This window comes from Eutrigla gurnardus, assembly GCF_963514095.1.
Source record: "Eutrigla gurnardus genome assembly, chromosome: 3".
NCBI lineage: Eukaryota > Metazoa > Chordata > Actinopteri > Perciformes > Triglidae > Eutrigla > Eutrigla gurnardus.
Window position 1 is genome coordinate 5,031,548 of NC_139917.1, and position 15,159 is coordinate 5,046,706.

Below are 15,159 nucleotides of genomic sequence, written 5' to 3' on the forward strand. Positions count from 1 at the left end.
AATTAGACATGACCATGCCACTGCACCATGTGTGGAAATGGTTTACATTAGAAATAAGGATCAATATCATTTCAGGTTTAGAGGCTTCAGGTTTGCTTATGTTGAGAAACTAGCAGACTCTCCATTCTTAAAAACAGCCCAGTGTTTCCAACTCCCCCCCAGACAAATACTACTCATCACCTTCAACAACCATGCCCCCTCCCTACCTCTCTGCCCTCCTCCACCATCACACCCCCACCATCTACTATTTATATAGCCAACGTGGCATCATGACTTTTCGTAAATATACACGTCACTTCCTGTGGCGTGTTATCTGTACGCAATTCGAGCTATCCGCGTGTATGTGTACGTTCTGAGCGAAACGACCCATCACATCCACATGTATGTAAACGCCCTTTAGGGTTAGGGTTCGGCGTTGATAAACACGCGAAAAGGCGATTGTGCGTAGTGATAACACGCCATAATGGCATACGAGTTGGCGTGTCATACATACGCCACTTCATGAGATCAGTCTGATATAGCACTCATCAAAACAAGTAGTTACAGCATACTTTACCAGGTAGACATAAAAAAAAGAAATGAGAGTACGTCAGATACACATTTCCACATATATTTACAAACAAATATAAATACATCCAAATGTGTGTATATTTTTTATTTATGTATAAACCCGAACGTGGTTGCAAACTACAGGTAGCCTGAAGATCGCATCCACAGGATGTAACAGTTTCCATGACTTCCTGTAGATTCGTTGTCTGTCTGGACCGCAGCTTTTAGTCTCCGCCTCCTGCTGCTGCCGCCTGATCCCAGTCCCCCTAAAGCCTTAAACCCTGAACCATGAGGGACTGAACTGAGGTGACCTGGTAAATGGTAACCTGGTTGAGTGCGAGAGGCTGTATTTCACGTTTTACACCCTGATCTGAATGTCTTCCAGGCTCTTATCATCCCAGACCAGACCTCATTGTCAAGTAATGTACTTTCTTGTTTTAGTTAAATGGCTTCAATAAGCTAAATTAAAATAACTGCTTGATTAATAAACAATGTATGTAACCTATGCATCGATGCTGTCTTACGTAAAGTGGGCATAAAGGGCTCAAAAAGTCTGCACATGAGTCCTCATGGACCTGATGATCTGACAGTGGGACAGACCTGAACCCTGAAGGACTTAACGGGGACATGGATCAAAGGCTGTGAGGCCGTGATGAGGACATTGAGATTGGGCCTAAGTCTACAGTACTTAACAGGTGAGGAGCAGTTCATTTCAAAGGTATGGAAGCCCCTTTCTGCTACTGTCAGAAAAAAGAGAAACTTTCTCAAAATAATGACTTCCTATCTCAAAGAATGACTAAGTATCTCAAAATAATGACTTATCTCAAAATAATGACTTAGTATTTCAAAATAACTAGTTGGTACCTCATTAGAAAGCTTCTAATTTTTCTGACAGCGGCGGAAATGGGCTTCCATACTAACGAGCCGATAACTTTCAACAATTGCATTTGTTTTTACTGCTTCACTGTATTCACAATGTACCTGCTAGCTGCGCGTGGCCGCCGTGGAGGCACGCGTGTGCGCGGCGCGCGCGAATCCGGTTTGAGCACGCTCTCTTTCCGTACAGGCGGCAGCAGCCTCCCATCCAGCAGGCAGATGTTTGGGTGTCTGTGACCGCTGCTAGAAGGCTCCTCTACCGTCCAGCGGACCTCCCGAAGCGGTACGTATTCACCGTGTGACTGAGTTCTCTTCCCGCAGCAGAGCAGCGTGACGGCCGCTCTGGAGGCAGCATGTCCTCCCCGTTCAGGAGGAGCGATTCTCGTTCACTGTAAGCGGGTGTTGTTCTCTCTCTCTCTCTCTCTCTCTCTCTCTCTCTCTCTCTCTCTCTCTCTCTCCATAAATCAGACGTCATCCTCAGGTCCCTGACTCTAGGGTCACAAGGGTAATGTCATTTTTATCATAGTGTCTAAAAAGTATATGTTTCCCTCTCCGCCGGTACAGACTAGTCAGACATTTTACTGTGTGTGATTCTGCCTGGGGCGTGTCAAGGACTTGAGGACCTTCAGGGTTTAGTCCAGACTAATGCATGAGGATGTATATGGAGCAACACAATGGCTCATTCACTATACTGTAAAGATCCCGTCATGTAACCCAGGGTTTCCTCAACGTGGCCATGCCAAGGACCCCCAAATAGCAGCAGCTTCTGGCGGGGACCCCCCTGTTGTTAAATCACGTAACATCATGACATCCATCCATCAACCAATCAGAGCTGGAGAAAGTGGTGAGCTAATCATTACACCTCTGGAGACTCAGGAAATGACGTTGCAGCTCCGTGCAAGGGAAGGAACCGGAACCTTTCGGTCATAAGCTTGCTTCTTTTAACAAAACTGAAATGCTGTGCACAAGCCATGCCTTTTATTTACATGTGAGCATGCTTTGCTTTACTGATTGAATGTAGACGTAAAGTGTAGGGCAGATAAGGCCGTGAAGGATCGAACGTCTCTGATGAAGGACATGAGGAAGACCTCGGACTCGACCGCTCCAGTTCTTATCAGCATGTCTCCCTGCTTCTCTCTCTGTCCGTGTTTGTCCTCATTCTCTGGTGGTCAGTGATGACATCTCTCTGGGATTGTCCTGATTCTTAACCACGTTACCATGGCAACGGGACGAAAAGGTAAGTCGGCCGTTGTCCACGTTTGTGTGTGTGTGTGGGAGTGCTTGGCCGTCATACAGTTATTTGATGTCTGTGTAGTTGTAGTTAGCCTCACAAACACTTCAGTGATGATGACACAGGGGAAAAGAGGGAACAACTATTTACATGCTCTGCATTTGATGGCTCCAGTCCTTTTTGGCAAATTAAAGGCAAGCACTGAAAATGAACATTTATGAGAGAAAGTATTCTTTTCTGTTTCAATATTCAAATTATATTCACATTTTTAATGCTAAAATTCAGCCTATTAATATTAACTACACAACACAGGCTTATACGTTGCCAATGCCATTCATCAGCAATGTGTTGTTTTACTTCCTGTCCACTAGAGGGCGTTCCAAAAACACTATCAATAAATATGTCGAATTACCAACAGCTGACAGCTTTCTAGATTAGTAATAATTAAGAAAGTAAAACAACCACATTGCCGTTCTCCTGGGGACGCTGTGTCCCTGTTGCCATGGCTACGCCCTCCTCGTCTCACCATCAGCTCTAATTTCACTTTCTCACATAGCCTACATCCTGCTGTTGGTCTCCTTCCAGATGAATAAGCCGATGGAGGCGCAGGTCGAGTGGTTATCTCCACGTGCGCGCCGCTGGCGGCTATTTCTGATAGTGAGATTGTGATTCAGAAAACGTTATTGTTTATCAGACTTCATGTGACAAAAGCATTATGCGGGTAGGCCAAGGTGAATAGGGAGAGATTTGCTAATGTTAGACAACACGTTTAGAAAAAACAAACGCATTTAAATATTAATTTCAGCATTCAGCTGGTTTACTGGATGAACCCAAAATAAACTATTTGTGATTTAATAGCAATAACCAGATCAAAATGATGCTGAAATAACATAATGATGGTGATCAGTGAAAAGTGTGAAGTCATGCTTTGTTAGGTCTGTCTGCAAGACAACAAGCTAATACCTTTTAAAATGCTTGTTTTCTGAATGGAGTTATGGGTGCTAGGCTATGCTAACATTGTAGCTGCTCCATCAACATCTATTTGCGTCTTTGCATTGACATTACATGTGATAGTGCCACACAAAAAGCACTTGGTATGAACATAGCATGAGACTAAACCAAGGAATGTGTTTTAATGGCTGACTGTTCTACCTTCCTGTAACGCTTGCCACTGTTTTTAAACAAGAAAATAACACCTCTGCACGGAGGCATCTGTTTTCCTGGTCTACAGGACAACAGCACTGTGACTGGTCTACAACTACTATAGACCAGTCGCAGTGCTGTTGTCGAGTTGGACATAGAGGCATGCTATTAATGTATCCAGATGTTTTCCCTTTTTATGTTATTAAGCATTTATTAAAAAACAAACATTACTATTTTGGCATTTGGTGACATAGGTCCCATCATGCTTGTTTGCTAGATGCTTTAAAATTTCACTCCGTCACCAGGCTCCACGTCGAAGGCTGGTGGGGTGCGTTTCCCTGACGATGACGAGCCCCCCGGCTCTCCCACAAGGAGAGATGGCGAGTCAAACCTCTGTACTCTCACTGCCATCCTAGAGAAGGATGGCAGCTACTTGGTCAAGGTGTGTCCATGTGGAATCAGAGGGGCTGTATCACGGTCCGGCATACGCATGCAGCTATAAATGATCATTTCATTTCTGCTTCTCTCTCTGCCTCTGCTCTGTCGTCCAGGCTGGTTTCCTGAAGTGCCACCACTGTTATGAGATTGTCTTTACTGTCCCAGATGTCCCGACTCTGGGCAAAGAGCTCTCCTGTCTTCCTTCTTCTTCTCCAACTCGGAGGTTCCCCAACCTCCGGGTCCATTGTATTAACTCCACACTGGAGGGTAAGTCCAGGCATGCAAACGATGATCACCATGTTATGGTGCAGGATCTGTGTCAGGAAAAAAAATCTGAAGGTCATTTAAGGGACTATGCATTAATGGATGTGTGGATGGATGGTTGAGGAAACCTCACTGTTTGGTTGTCTGCCCCTTCGTCTACCATGATGGTTTGGTCCTTGTCTATCATGATGGTTTGGTCCTTGTCTATCATGATGGTTTGGTCCATGTTTACCATGATGGTTTGGTCCTTGTCTACCATGATGGTTTGGTCCTTGTCTATCATGATTGTTTGGTCCTTGTCTATCATGATGGTTTGGTCCTTGTCTATAATGATGGTTTGGTCCATGTTTACCATGATGGTTTGGTCCTTGTCTATCATGATGGTTTGGTCCTTGTCTATAATGATGGTTTGGTCCTTGTCTACCATGATGGTTTGGTCCTTGTCTATAATGATGGTTTGGTCCTTGTCTATCATGATGGTTTGGTCCTTGTCTATAATGATGGTTTGGTCCATGTTTACCATGATGGTTTGTTCCTTGTCTATCATGATGGTTTGGTCCTTGTCTATAATGATGGTTTGGTCCTTGTCTATCATGATGGTTTGATCCATGTTTACCATGATGGTTTGGTCCTTGTCTATCATGATGGTTTGGTCCTTGTCTATCATGATGGTTTGGTCCTTGTCTAGCATGATGGTTTGGTCCATGTCTACCATGATGGTTTGGTCCTTGTCTACCATGATGGTTTGGTCCTTGTCTACCATGATGGTTTGGTCCATGTTTACCATGATGGTTTGGTCCTTGTCTATCATGATGGTTTGGTCCTTGTCTACCATGATGGTTTGGTCCTTGTCTATCATGATGGTTTGTTCCTTGTCTATCATGATGGTTTGGTCCTTGTCTATCATGATGGTTTGGTACTTGTCTATCATGATGGTTTGGTCCATGTTTACCATGATGGTTTGGTCCTTGTCTACCATGATGGTTTGGTCCTTGTCTACCATGATGGTTTGGTCCATGTTTACCATGATGGTTTGGTCCTTGTCTATCATGATGGTTTGTTCCTTGTCTACCATGATAGTTTGGTCCTTGTCTATCATGATGGTTTGGTCCATGTTTACCATGATGGTTTGGTCCTTGTCTATCATGATGGTTTGGTCCTTGTCTACCATGATGGTTTGGTCCTTGTCTATCATGATGGTTTGGTCCTTGTCTACCATGATGGTTTGGTCCTTGTCTATCATGATGGTTTGGTCCTTGTCTACCATGATGGTTTGGTCCTTGTCTATCATGATGGTTTGGTCCTTGTCTACCATGATGGTTTGGTCCTTGTCTACCATGATGGTTTGGTACTTGTCTATCATGATGGTTTGGTCCATGTTTACCATGATGGTTTGTTCCTTGTCTATCATGATGGTTTGGTCCTTGTCTATCATGATGGTTTGGTACTTGTCTATCATGATGGTTTGGTCCATGTTTACCATGATGGTTTGGTCCTTGTCTATCATGATGGTTTGGTCCTTGTCTATCATGATGGTTTGGTCCATGTTTACCATGATGGTTTGGTCCATGTTTACCATGATGGTTTGTTCCTTGTCTACCATGATGGTTTAGTCCTTGTCTATCATGATGGTTTGGTCCATGTTTACCATGATGGTTTGTTCCTTGTCTATCATGATGGTTTGGTCCTTGTCTATCATGATGGTTTGGTCCATGTTTACCATGATGGTTTGTTCCTTGTCTACCATGATGGTTTGGTCCTTGTCTACCATGATGGTTTGGTCCTTGTCTATCATGATGGTTTGGTCTTAGTTTTCCCTCCATTTAAATTAAACAGGTTACATAAAGTAAAAGAGGTAGGGAGTAAATGTGTTTGTCCATGTCTTAAAGGAGGAGTAAAGGTAACGTGTGAGTACAGAACTCACCAGGAGGGGGTCCTGCAGGAGGAGATCACTCTGGTAACCAGAGGGAGAAAAGGGAGCAGTCTGAAGGTCAGGTTCCAGGCCAAGGTCATCGGTATGTACACACACACACACGCACACACACACACACACTCGGGAACCATCATTGTGGGTGAAAATCACTGGTTTTATACTGCGTAATGAGTCATTGTGGACAATAAGCGACACAACGTCTGGGACGCCCTTGCGATGTCCTGTCAGGAAGTCTAGCACGCTTGATTTTAGTTTTGCGATCTGCCATCTGTAAACGAAGGCAAAACAAAAAGAGGAACGCCCTTTGGACCTTGACTATAAGCTTTGACTCTCTGAAGACGTTTTATATGAACAACAAACTGTAAACTCACTGAAAGAAAGAGAAGAATAGCTGTTTTTAAACTATAAGATGACCTTGAGTGTTCAGAAAGGCACCTTTAAATCAAATGTATTATTATTAGAATAGGTCCTCTTGAGCTCTGACTGATCCTGACGAGTGTTATCCCCTCATCCCTGTCTCTTCCTCTAACAGACCCACATCACGGGACCCCCATGCTGCTGGAGGGGGTGAGGTGTCTGGATGCTCAGAAACACGTCCGCAGGAAGCACAGCAGTGAGAGGATATGATGAAGAGAGACACACCCATTATGTATATGTATCTTCTTTAGACCTGAGAGGGATTAATTACACTCATTATTCTATCAGCACAGCATCATAGAGGAACCGCCTGCACACAACTCCACGCCGCTGTTCATTCATCTTGCTTGGATCTTTGTCAGGACACACTGAACAAAAGGGAAACGCATCTTTATTTACACATAAGGAACAAGCAGCCGATAAGCTCCATGGCAGGACGGCTCTTAAAAAACACACTAGACCTCCAAATATCCATGTTCATCATCAGATGAGCTCCAGAGAGAAAGGTATTTTCACTCTTCAGACACCCAGAGGTCAGAATCAAGAGGACGAACCTAAACATGTTCTCTGAAGATTAATCATTTTGTCCACAGAATAAAACAATATCGTTTTGATCATACGATGTCATTTATATTTTTCCGATATATTCTGATCTTGTTTGATTGAGCTGATGAATATGACATTATGTTATGTTTTATGTACTTTATTGAAGTGTACGCTGGTGTTTTTGATGTTCGGTGTTCATTACGTAGGAATAAAGATGTCTTTTCCATTCTGACCTGATAAACATCCAAGCAGCCGTGAAGTTTGAACAGCTCTTACCCAGTGTACATAGCTATCAGCCTCTGCAGATGGAGGGACAGTAATCCGGCACTCAAATGAATAAATATATGATTGCACTTTATTATTGCACCAATACTAGTCTCATTGTAGAAGTGAATTCGATTCACCTTTAGTGACGGCAGCTATGGAGGCACCGTTTGCAGCAAGAGCCACTTGACACCACCCTTTACTATCAGGTGACATGATGGGATGTTACTCCTGTATTTCTAAGTAGCCACACTATGTATTTGAACTGACATTTCACTTGTGTATTATGGGGATTGCATTACAAGTATTATACAGCACGATACTATTCAAATAATGTTAATGTATCATCTCTCTAAAGCGGAAAGTGTCGTCTAAACTTTAAACCATGAAATATGATTTTGGTGCAGAACAGAATCTGAGCAGATCTTTGACTGGAACCTTTATTATTATTTTATTTATGTATTTATTAGGGCCCGAGCGCTGACAATGTCGGTCCGCGAAGCCCTATTGTATTTCGAATTTCGAAAATATCATACTAGTCATACTACTCTAATCATGCATTTCAATTATCACATGCCTTCAGATCTGAAGTCGTTTATCTGTTTACATTTTGTGTCAAATCTGTTATAGATCAGGCCATAGAATATTGGTTTTCCAATTCTGTCTGATCAGAACTCCCCACTCAGGTACGTGAAAATTGCAGTGAATAAGAGAACAATTTCATACTTCGACCACAAGACAAATCAACAGACACCCACAAGTTATTACTCATACACCGCTCAATAGCGACAAAAAATGCTAAGTTGGATCCCTTTGATCAAAATCCAACAAAGATGCAATGCTTTTTAGGCCATAACAACAGCCCCCCCCCCCTCCCACCTCAGTCCTCTGGTATGCTAATGCCAGGCAATAATCAGTAATGAGTGATGAGAGTTCGACTTTGAGACTCGACCTGGAGCATCAAGCTGCTCCTTCCAAGCTGAGCAATGCGTCTAGTAATATGTACATAAAGAGAGAGAGGAAAGGTGGTGTTTTAATGATCAATTTTCTTCTTTGTTGTTTTTTTTGCCTAAGTTATGCTAAAGAGGAATAAAAAATCATCTTTTGTGAATTGATCTTAATGCCTTGATTAAACAAATGAGGAAAAATCCTACCTTTTAGGACACCAATTTTCTTTGTGAATGAATAATGTATCGTAAAGAAATAAATGTTGCATAAGTATGGGCACCCCTATGTTAAACTATGTTTAATGTTACTGTTACTAGAATTGCATGATAAAATGGTCAGTTTTAGTTTATAGATCACTAGTCAGGTTTATTTTGTAATAGAAGTTTATTTATTGACAATAATTGAAATTGAAATTACAATATTAGTCAGATAAATCACAATTGTTTCACCCCAGTAAGCTTCATACAACACTGTCTCCTTCCAACATGAGTGTTTACTGCAGCTGTTAGAATCTAAAGACACATTGATGCCCAAACAGGAATTCTGAATATACTTCCTGTTTGTTCTGACATTGTTGATTAAGGACGTGGCCTCCTCTGGTGGTGACCGTAGGTCCATCAGGACCATACCATTTGTCTGTTAATCTATTGACAATAAAGTGTCCTCTACTTGTATGCAAGGTCTCGTTCCTGTTGAATTATGGTTAATGTGTATACACAGGTGTCTCTCATGTGTTATGGTGCGTCCGGTGGACTCTAATTGTTTGTAACATCATGGAGGTAAAAATAAAGGAACATTTACAGCTTTAAATGCTTCTTTAGTGCTACCTTTAAAAGGTATGAGGTTAAAGTGGAATATAACAAACCTAAATTAAAGCAAAGGAAGTTACATCTTTAAAGATCTTAAATGAATACTTGGACAGAAACATGATATACAAAAGTGAGACTGTCATTATACATACTTCACTTTGCAATATCCATGTAAGGCCAGTTCAGTGTTTGATTTGTATATAACCAACGACTGCATTCATGTGATCTGACTGACCATGAGCATCATCCTTCTGCACATAATTGCTTACAATGATGGAATCTTATTCACCAGGATAAAAAAAATCATCTTGTCTAGTTGATATAGATTTTGTTTACCAGTCAAAGTATTGTTGGTAAAATGTATTTGTTGCGGCCTTTTTCCAATAAGCAGCCGCCACTGAGCGGGTTAAAAACACGCAGTCCAAACACAAAAGGCAGTCGCAGATCCAGAGTCACTTGATCCGATTTATTGATAACAAACAAAACACTTCGATCAGAATAAACTAGTAAAAATAAAACAATGGAAATAACTTTCTGCAATCTGCCCTGTGCAGTCAAAAAACTGTCCTGCTTCCCACTCTCACAACTCACAAGTGTCTGTTCATCCGTTCATCCCTCCACAGGTGTCATTAATCAACTCAAATCACTGCAGGCAGCAGCTCTGACACAAGAGAGGAGGGGGGAGGAGAAGCCCAAACAAAATACTCTTCTGACCTCATATCAGTCCATATAATAACGCAGAATATCTAAAAGCAAAGTAATAAACAAAGTATATTTTAGATTTAGCAACTAAATTTAAACCCAGATTCATTTTGGCCCTAACATACCGGCCCCTAATTGTGGATGCTAGAGCAGCACAATTACTAAACAAACATACAAAAAAGCCAAAAGGAAACAAACTCAGGCTGGGTTTTTGTAGATACATTTCACAATTCACAATGTGCATTTCATAGACCATAACACCTCGTGATTCTTCGTCCATAGGACAATATGATCAGGGTCAGAGTTCCATATGTATGTGGGATGTATGAGTTCAGGGGGGTGTAGATATTAGGTATGTGTTGTATGTTGTATTTGTGTATGTTTTGTAGAGCCAGAGGTTACTAGCTCTTTACCAACCAATCAATCCACTGCCTCTACGAGCAGGCAAAGCTTGTCGATGGGTCTCTGTAAGATACTGTTCTTGGTCCTCACCAAGACGCTCCGCACAAGCCCTTTGGACCCTGGAAGTGTCTTTACAACCCGGCCCAGAAGCCAGGAGTTCCTCGGTGCCGTGTAGTCCACTATGATGACAAGGTCGTTTTGGTGGAGGCTCCGTTTAGGGTGCTGCCACTTGCTCCTCTGCTGAAGATTTGGGAGATATTCTCTGATCCATCTTCGCCAGAAAAGATCCGCCAGGTACTGTACCTGTCTCCATCTCCTCCTTGAGTACAGGTCAGCCTTCTGGAAAAGTCCTGGTGGCATAATCGGTTTCGCCTTAAGGTGCAAGAGGTGATTTGGGGTAAGGGGTTCTAGGTCGTTAGGATCGCTTGACACTGTTGTTATTGGCCTGTCGTTCATTATGGCCTCCACTTCACATAGTACCGTCTGTAGGGATTCATCATCCAGCGTCTGCTCTTTTAGGACAGAGTACAGAATTCTTTTCACGGGTCTGATCAGCCTTTCCCATACTCCGCCGAAGTGAGCTCCTGATGGTGGGTTAAACAACCATTTTACTCCATCCTTCAATAATCCACTTTGCACCTTGTGATGATCCAGCTTTTCCAAAGCATCCTTTAACTCTTTCTGTGCCCCCACGAAATTTGTTCCGTTGTCTGTGCGAATGGTTGTTACGGTTCCTCTGCGACAGATGAATCTGCGTAGTGCACTAATACAAGAGTCCGTGTCCAATGATCCTGCCATCTCCAAATGAACCGCTCGACTCACCAAGCAGGTGAAAATCACGCCCCAGCGTTTCACATATACCCGGCCCCGCTTCACCTCTATGGGACCAAAGTAATCAACCCCCACGTGAGTAAAGGGCGGAAGATCTGGGGACACTCTGTCTTCCGGAAGGTCGGCCATCTTCTGCTCGACAACCTTTGCATGCATCCGTCGACAGAGTACACAACTCTTGATGATACGTCTAGCGGATGAGTTGGCATGTGGCAGCCAGAATCTTTGTTGAAGTCGGGAAAGCATGTGACTTCTCCCTGAATGCCCAGTTTGCTGATGGATGTGGTGTAAAATAAGCTTAGATACGTGAGAACTTTTGGGTAGTATGATTGGATTTTTTAGGTCTAGAGGCATTGCTGATTTGTTTATTCGTCCTCCTACCCTTAGCATGCCATCTTCCAACAGGGGATCCAGTTTACAGATTGAGCTGCTTGTTTTCACTCGCTTGCCATCTTCCAGCAGTGCAAGTTCCTGTGAGAAGAAGCATCTTTGCTCAAAGAGAATTACTGATCTTTCAGCCCGTCTTATGTCTTCCACTGACAGATGCATTTTCAGCGTTATCGGGGGCAGGTTCATTTTGGTTGTTGGACTTTTCACAAGTGTCTGGCTGGAGCTTAGGTCAGTCTTTGCCGACTTCTTTCTTTGACTTAACAGGATAAGAAGGTCTCTGAACCTCAACATCCAGGCAACCCCTCTCTGTAGTCTAGTCCATGAAGAATAGTACTCGATCAACTCGATAGTTGGATTTTTCTCTCCAATGTTTACACTGTTAACAGATGCTTCATTTTTTACCTCTGGATCGTCTCGAGCAATCTGTTTTAACCTTTCGGGTATCCCAGGCCAATGTGATTCTGGCATTTTTAGATATGTGGGACCCTTCAGCCATCTTGACTTCAGAAAGAGTTCAATATGCTGGCCACGAGATGCAGCATCAGCCGCGTTGTCCTTAGAACCAACATGCCTCCACTGTCTCTCTTGAGATAGGTGGTGGATTACGGAGAGTCTGTTGGCCACGAAAGTATGGAATCTCTTTGTTCGGTTATGGATATATCCCAGCACTGAAGTGCTATCCGTCCAGAAAATTGAGTCCTTGATTTCCATTTGTAGCTCTCTTTTTAGCATCCTGTCCACCTTTACTGAGAGAGTCGCTGCCGCTAGCTCCAATCTGGGGATCGTAATCTGTTTGAGGGGAGTGACCCTGGATTTCCCAAGAATGAATGCGACATGGACCTCTCCTGCACTATCTGTGAACCTGAGATAGCTGACTGTGCCATATCCCATCTCGCTGGCATCACAGAAGTGATGAAGCTCTGCAGACTTGAGAAGGCCGAAGTCACCAGGCTTCGTACATCTGTTCACTTGAAAATTCTTGAGCTGCTCCAACTCTGTGATCCATATTTGCCATCTCTTTGCAAGGTTTTCTGGGATAGTTTCATCCCATCCACATTTCAATTTACAGAGCTCTTGGAGTATTTGTCTTGCTTTGAGAATAAATGGGGCAAGGAATCCCAACGGATCATAAATAGAGCTAACCATGGAGAGGATACCTCTTCTGGTAAGGGATTTGTTCTTGATGGCAACTTTGAATGTGAAAGTGTCACTTTCTGTATTCCATTGGATCCCCAGTGCCCTTTCAATGGGCAGTTTCTCTTTATCCAAGTCCATTTCTTTGAGATTGCTGGCTCTCTGCTTCTCAGGAATGCTCAGCAAAACCTCCCGGCTATTACTGACCCACTTAGCTAAGGAGAAGCCTCCCTGATAGCAGATGTCTTTGAGGTCTCTGATAAGCTCAACAGCTTGGTCCACTGTAGCCACCGATTTAAGACAATCATCAACATAGAAGTTACGTTGGACTGTTTCGGTCACCTCTTTGCCATACTTGTAGATGTTGTCGTCAGCCGTCTGTTTCAAAGCAAAGTTGGCAATGCTAGGCGAAGAAACCGCTCCAAAGAGATGGACCTTCATCCTGTAGGCTTCCAAAGGTTTGGTAGTATCACCGCCAGGCCACCACAGAAATCTGAGGAAGTCCCTGTCTTTGTCAGGAACATACACCTGATAAAACATCGCCTCAATATCTGCCATAAAAGCAACTGGCTCTTGGCGAAACCTGAGCAAAACTCCAATCAGAGTATTTGCCAGGTCTGGACCTTGGAGGAGTTCCTTGTTCAGAGAGGTACTTTTGTATGATGCGGCACAGTCAAACACCACTCTAAGTTTACCCTTTTGACGATGGTAAACCCCGTGATGAGGTATGTACCATACCTGTCCATCCTTGCGTTTTAGCTGTTCGAGTGGCACTTTCTCCGCATAACCCTTTTTGAGCACCTCCTCCATGAATTTTTTGTATTCCATAGCGTAATCTTCATCTCTCTTGAACCTCTTAAGAAGATTTAAGGTGCGCTCTTCTACCATTCCATAATTGTCAGGCATGACTGTCTCCTTGTGGCGAAGAGGTAAGGGTAGATGATAGTGTCCATCCAGATGCTCAACTGATGTGGCGGCTATCTCCATGAATTTTCTGTCCTCATCAGACATTTCCTTCTTCTCTTCACTTTCCTTTTCAGAGAAGTCTTGGTTATATTGTTTCATGAGAAGATCTTTTAGCTGATCAATGGCTATTCGATTGACCATAGCAACAGGTCCAGTTTCCACAGCACAAGAATTGAGTGGACCATTTACCACCCATCCAAACATCGTCTTGACTGCATATGGCCCGTTTTCTTGGCTGTTGATTATGTCCCATGGCTCCATTGCCTTAGGAACATTGACTCCAATAAGCAGCTCAATATCAGCGTTGATTTCTTTCAGTTGTATGCCGCTCAGATATGGCCATTTTCTCAGATCCTTTGAAGTGGGTATATTATCTTTTGAGACAGGTATCTTACTTTGTGTGTACACTTTTGACAAGTTGAGGTAAGCGCCGCCTTCCAAGTTGCCGACCTCTAATCCAGTTAGTTCGTAGCTCTTTACTGGTCTGTTCTGACCCATCGTTTTTAGGACAACTGTCGTCTTCCGTGATTTGGGATTCAGCTGCCTCATCAAATTTTCTGTACAGAATGTCGCAGAGCTGCCAGGGTCAAGGAACGCATAGGTTGAAATGAATTTATCTCCTTTATCAACCTTCACTCGAACTGGCACAATGGCTAATGCACAGTCTTTGCAAGTCCCCACTACTTCTCCAGCTGAAACCAGAGCACTGCTGATAGACGTATCCTTTGTATCAGAAGTCTTTGGCTGAGGATTTTGTGTTGTCGCTTCTGGATAGTCTATATGCAGTATTGTGGGATGACTCCTGTTGCACTTTTGACATGTCAGCCTTCGTTTGCAATGTTTGCTCATATGCCCCCTTATCAAACATCCAAAACAGTGACCATTTGTTTTTAGAAAGTCAACTTTCTTCCTGTGTGGGTGAGCTTTGAATTGTGTGCAGTCTGTTATCATATGTTGTCCTTTACAGAAAGTGCACAATACGGACACAGACCTGCCCCCTGGTGGCTGCAGTTTGAATGTGCAGTGTTGTGCTGTATCTGAGGGTGGTGAGGCACTGCTTTCCACATCAGTTGTCACAATAGTGGCAAAGCTGCTTCCCTTACTCTTAGGTGCCCGTATAGACACCATTTGGTTTCTTGGGACTGTTCTTTTATTGGGGAGTTGGTGGTCTTGAATGTCCCCAAACAACGGGTCCATAAGCATTTTTGCATGTCTTTCCATAAATTCCACAAGGTGCTGGAATCTGGCTCTCCTCTTTGATCTTTGTAGGACATCATAGGCCGCCCCTCGCCATCTTTCTCGCAGTTTATAAGGAA

The 15,159-nt window shown here is 43.2% G+C and overlaps 1 protein-coding gene across 2 annotated transcripts; it reads left to right on the forward strand.

The window, feature by feature from the left end:
- The first annotated feature begins 1,614 nt into the window (after nt 1-1,614).
- adisspa (adipose secreted signaling protein a) lies at nt 1,615-8,633 on the forward strand. Of its 2 annotated transcripts, none has more exons than XM_084005448.1 (6): nt 1,615-1,708; nt 2,599-2,662; nt 4,105-4,241; nt 4,351-4,504; nt 6,391-6,516; nt 6,967-8,633. In XM_084005448.1, exons 2-6 carry the CDS (start codon nt 2,644-2,646, stop codon nt 7,059-7,061), a joined length of 531 nt encoding a protein of 176 aa, XP_083861574.1. In that variant the 5' UTR covers nt 1,615-1,708; nt 2,599-2,643; the 3' UTR covers nt 7,062-8,633. The 2 variants fall into 2 exon arrangements, with proteins under 2 accessions (XP_083861574.1, XP_083861575.1); XM_084005449.1 differs by having other exon boundaries at nt 1,616-1,708; nt 6,394-6,516.
- The last annotated feature ends 6,526 nt before the right edge of the window (nt 8,634-15,159 follow it).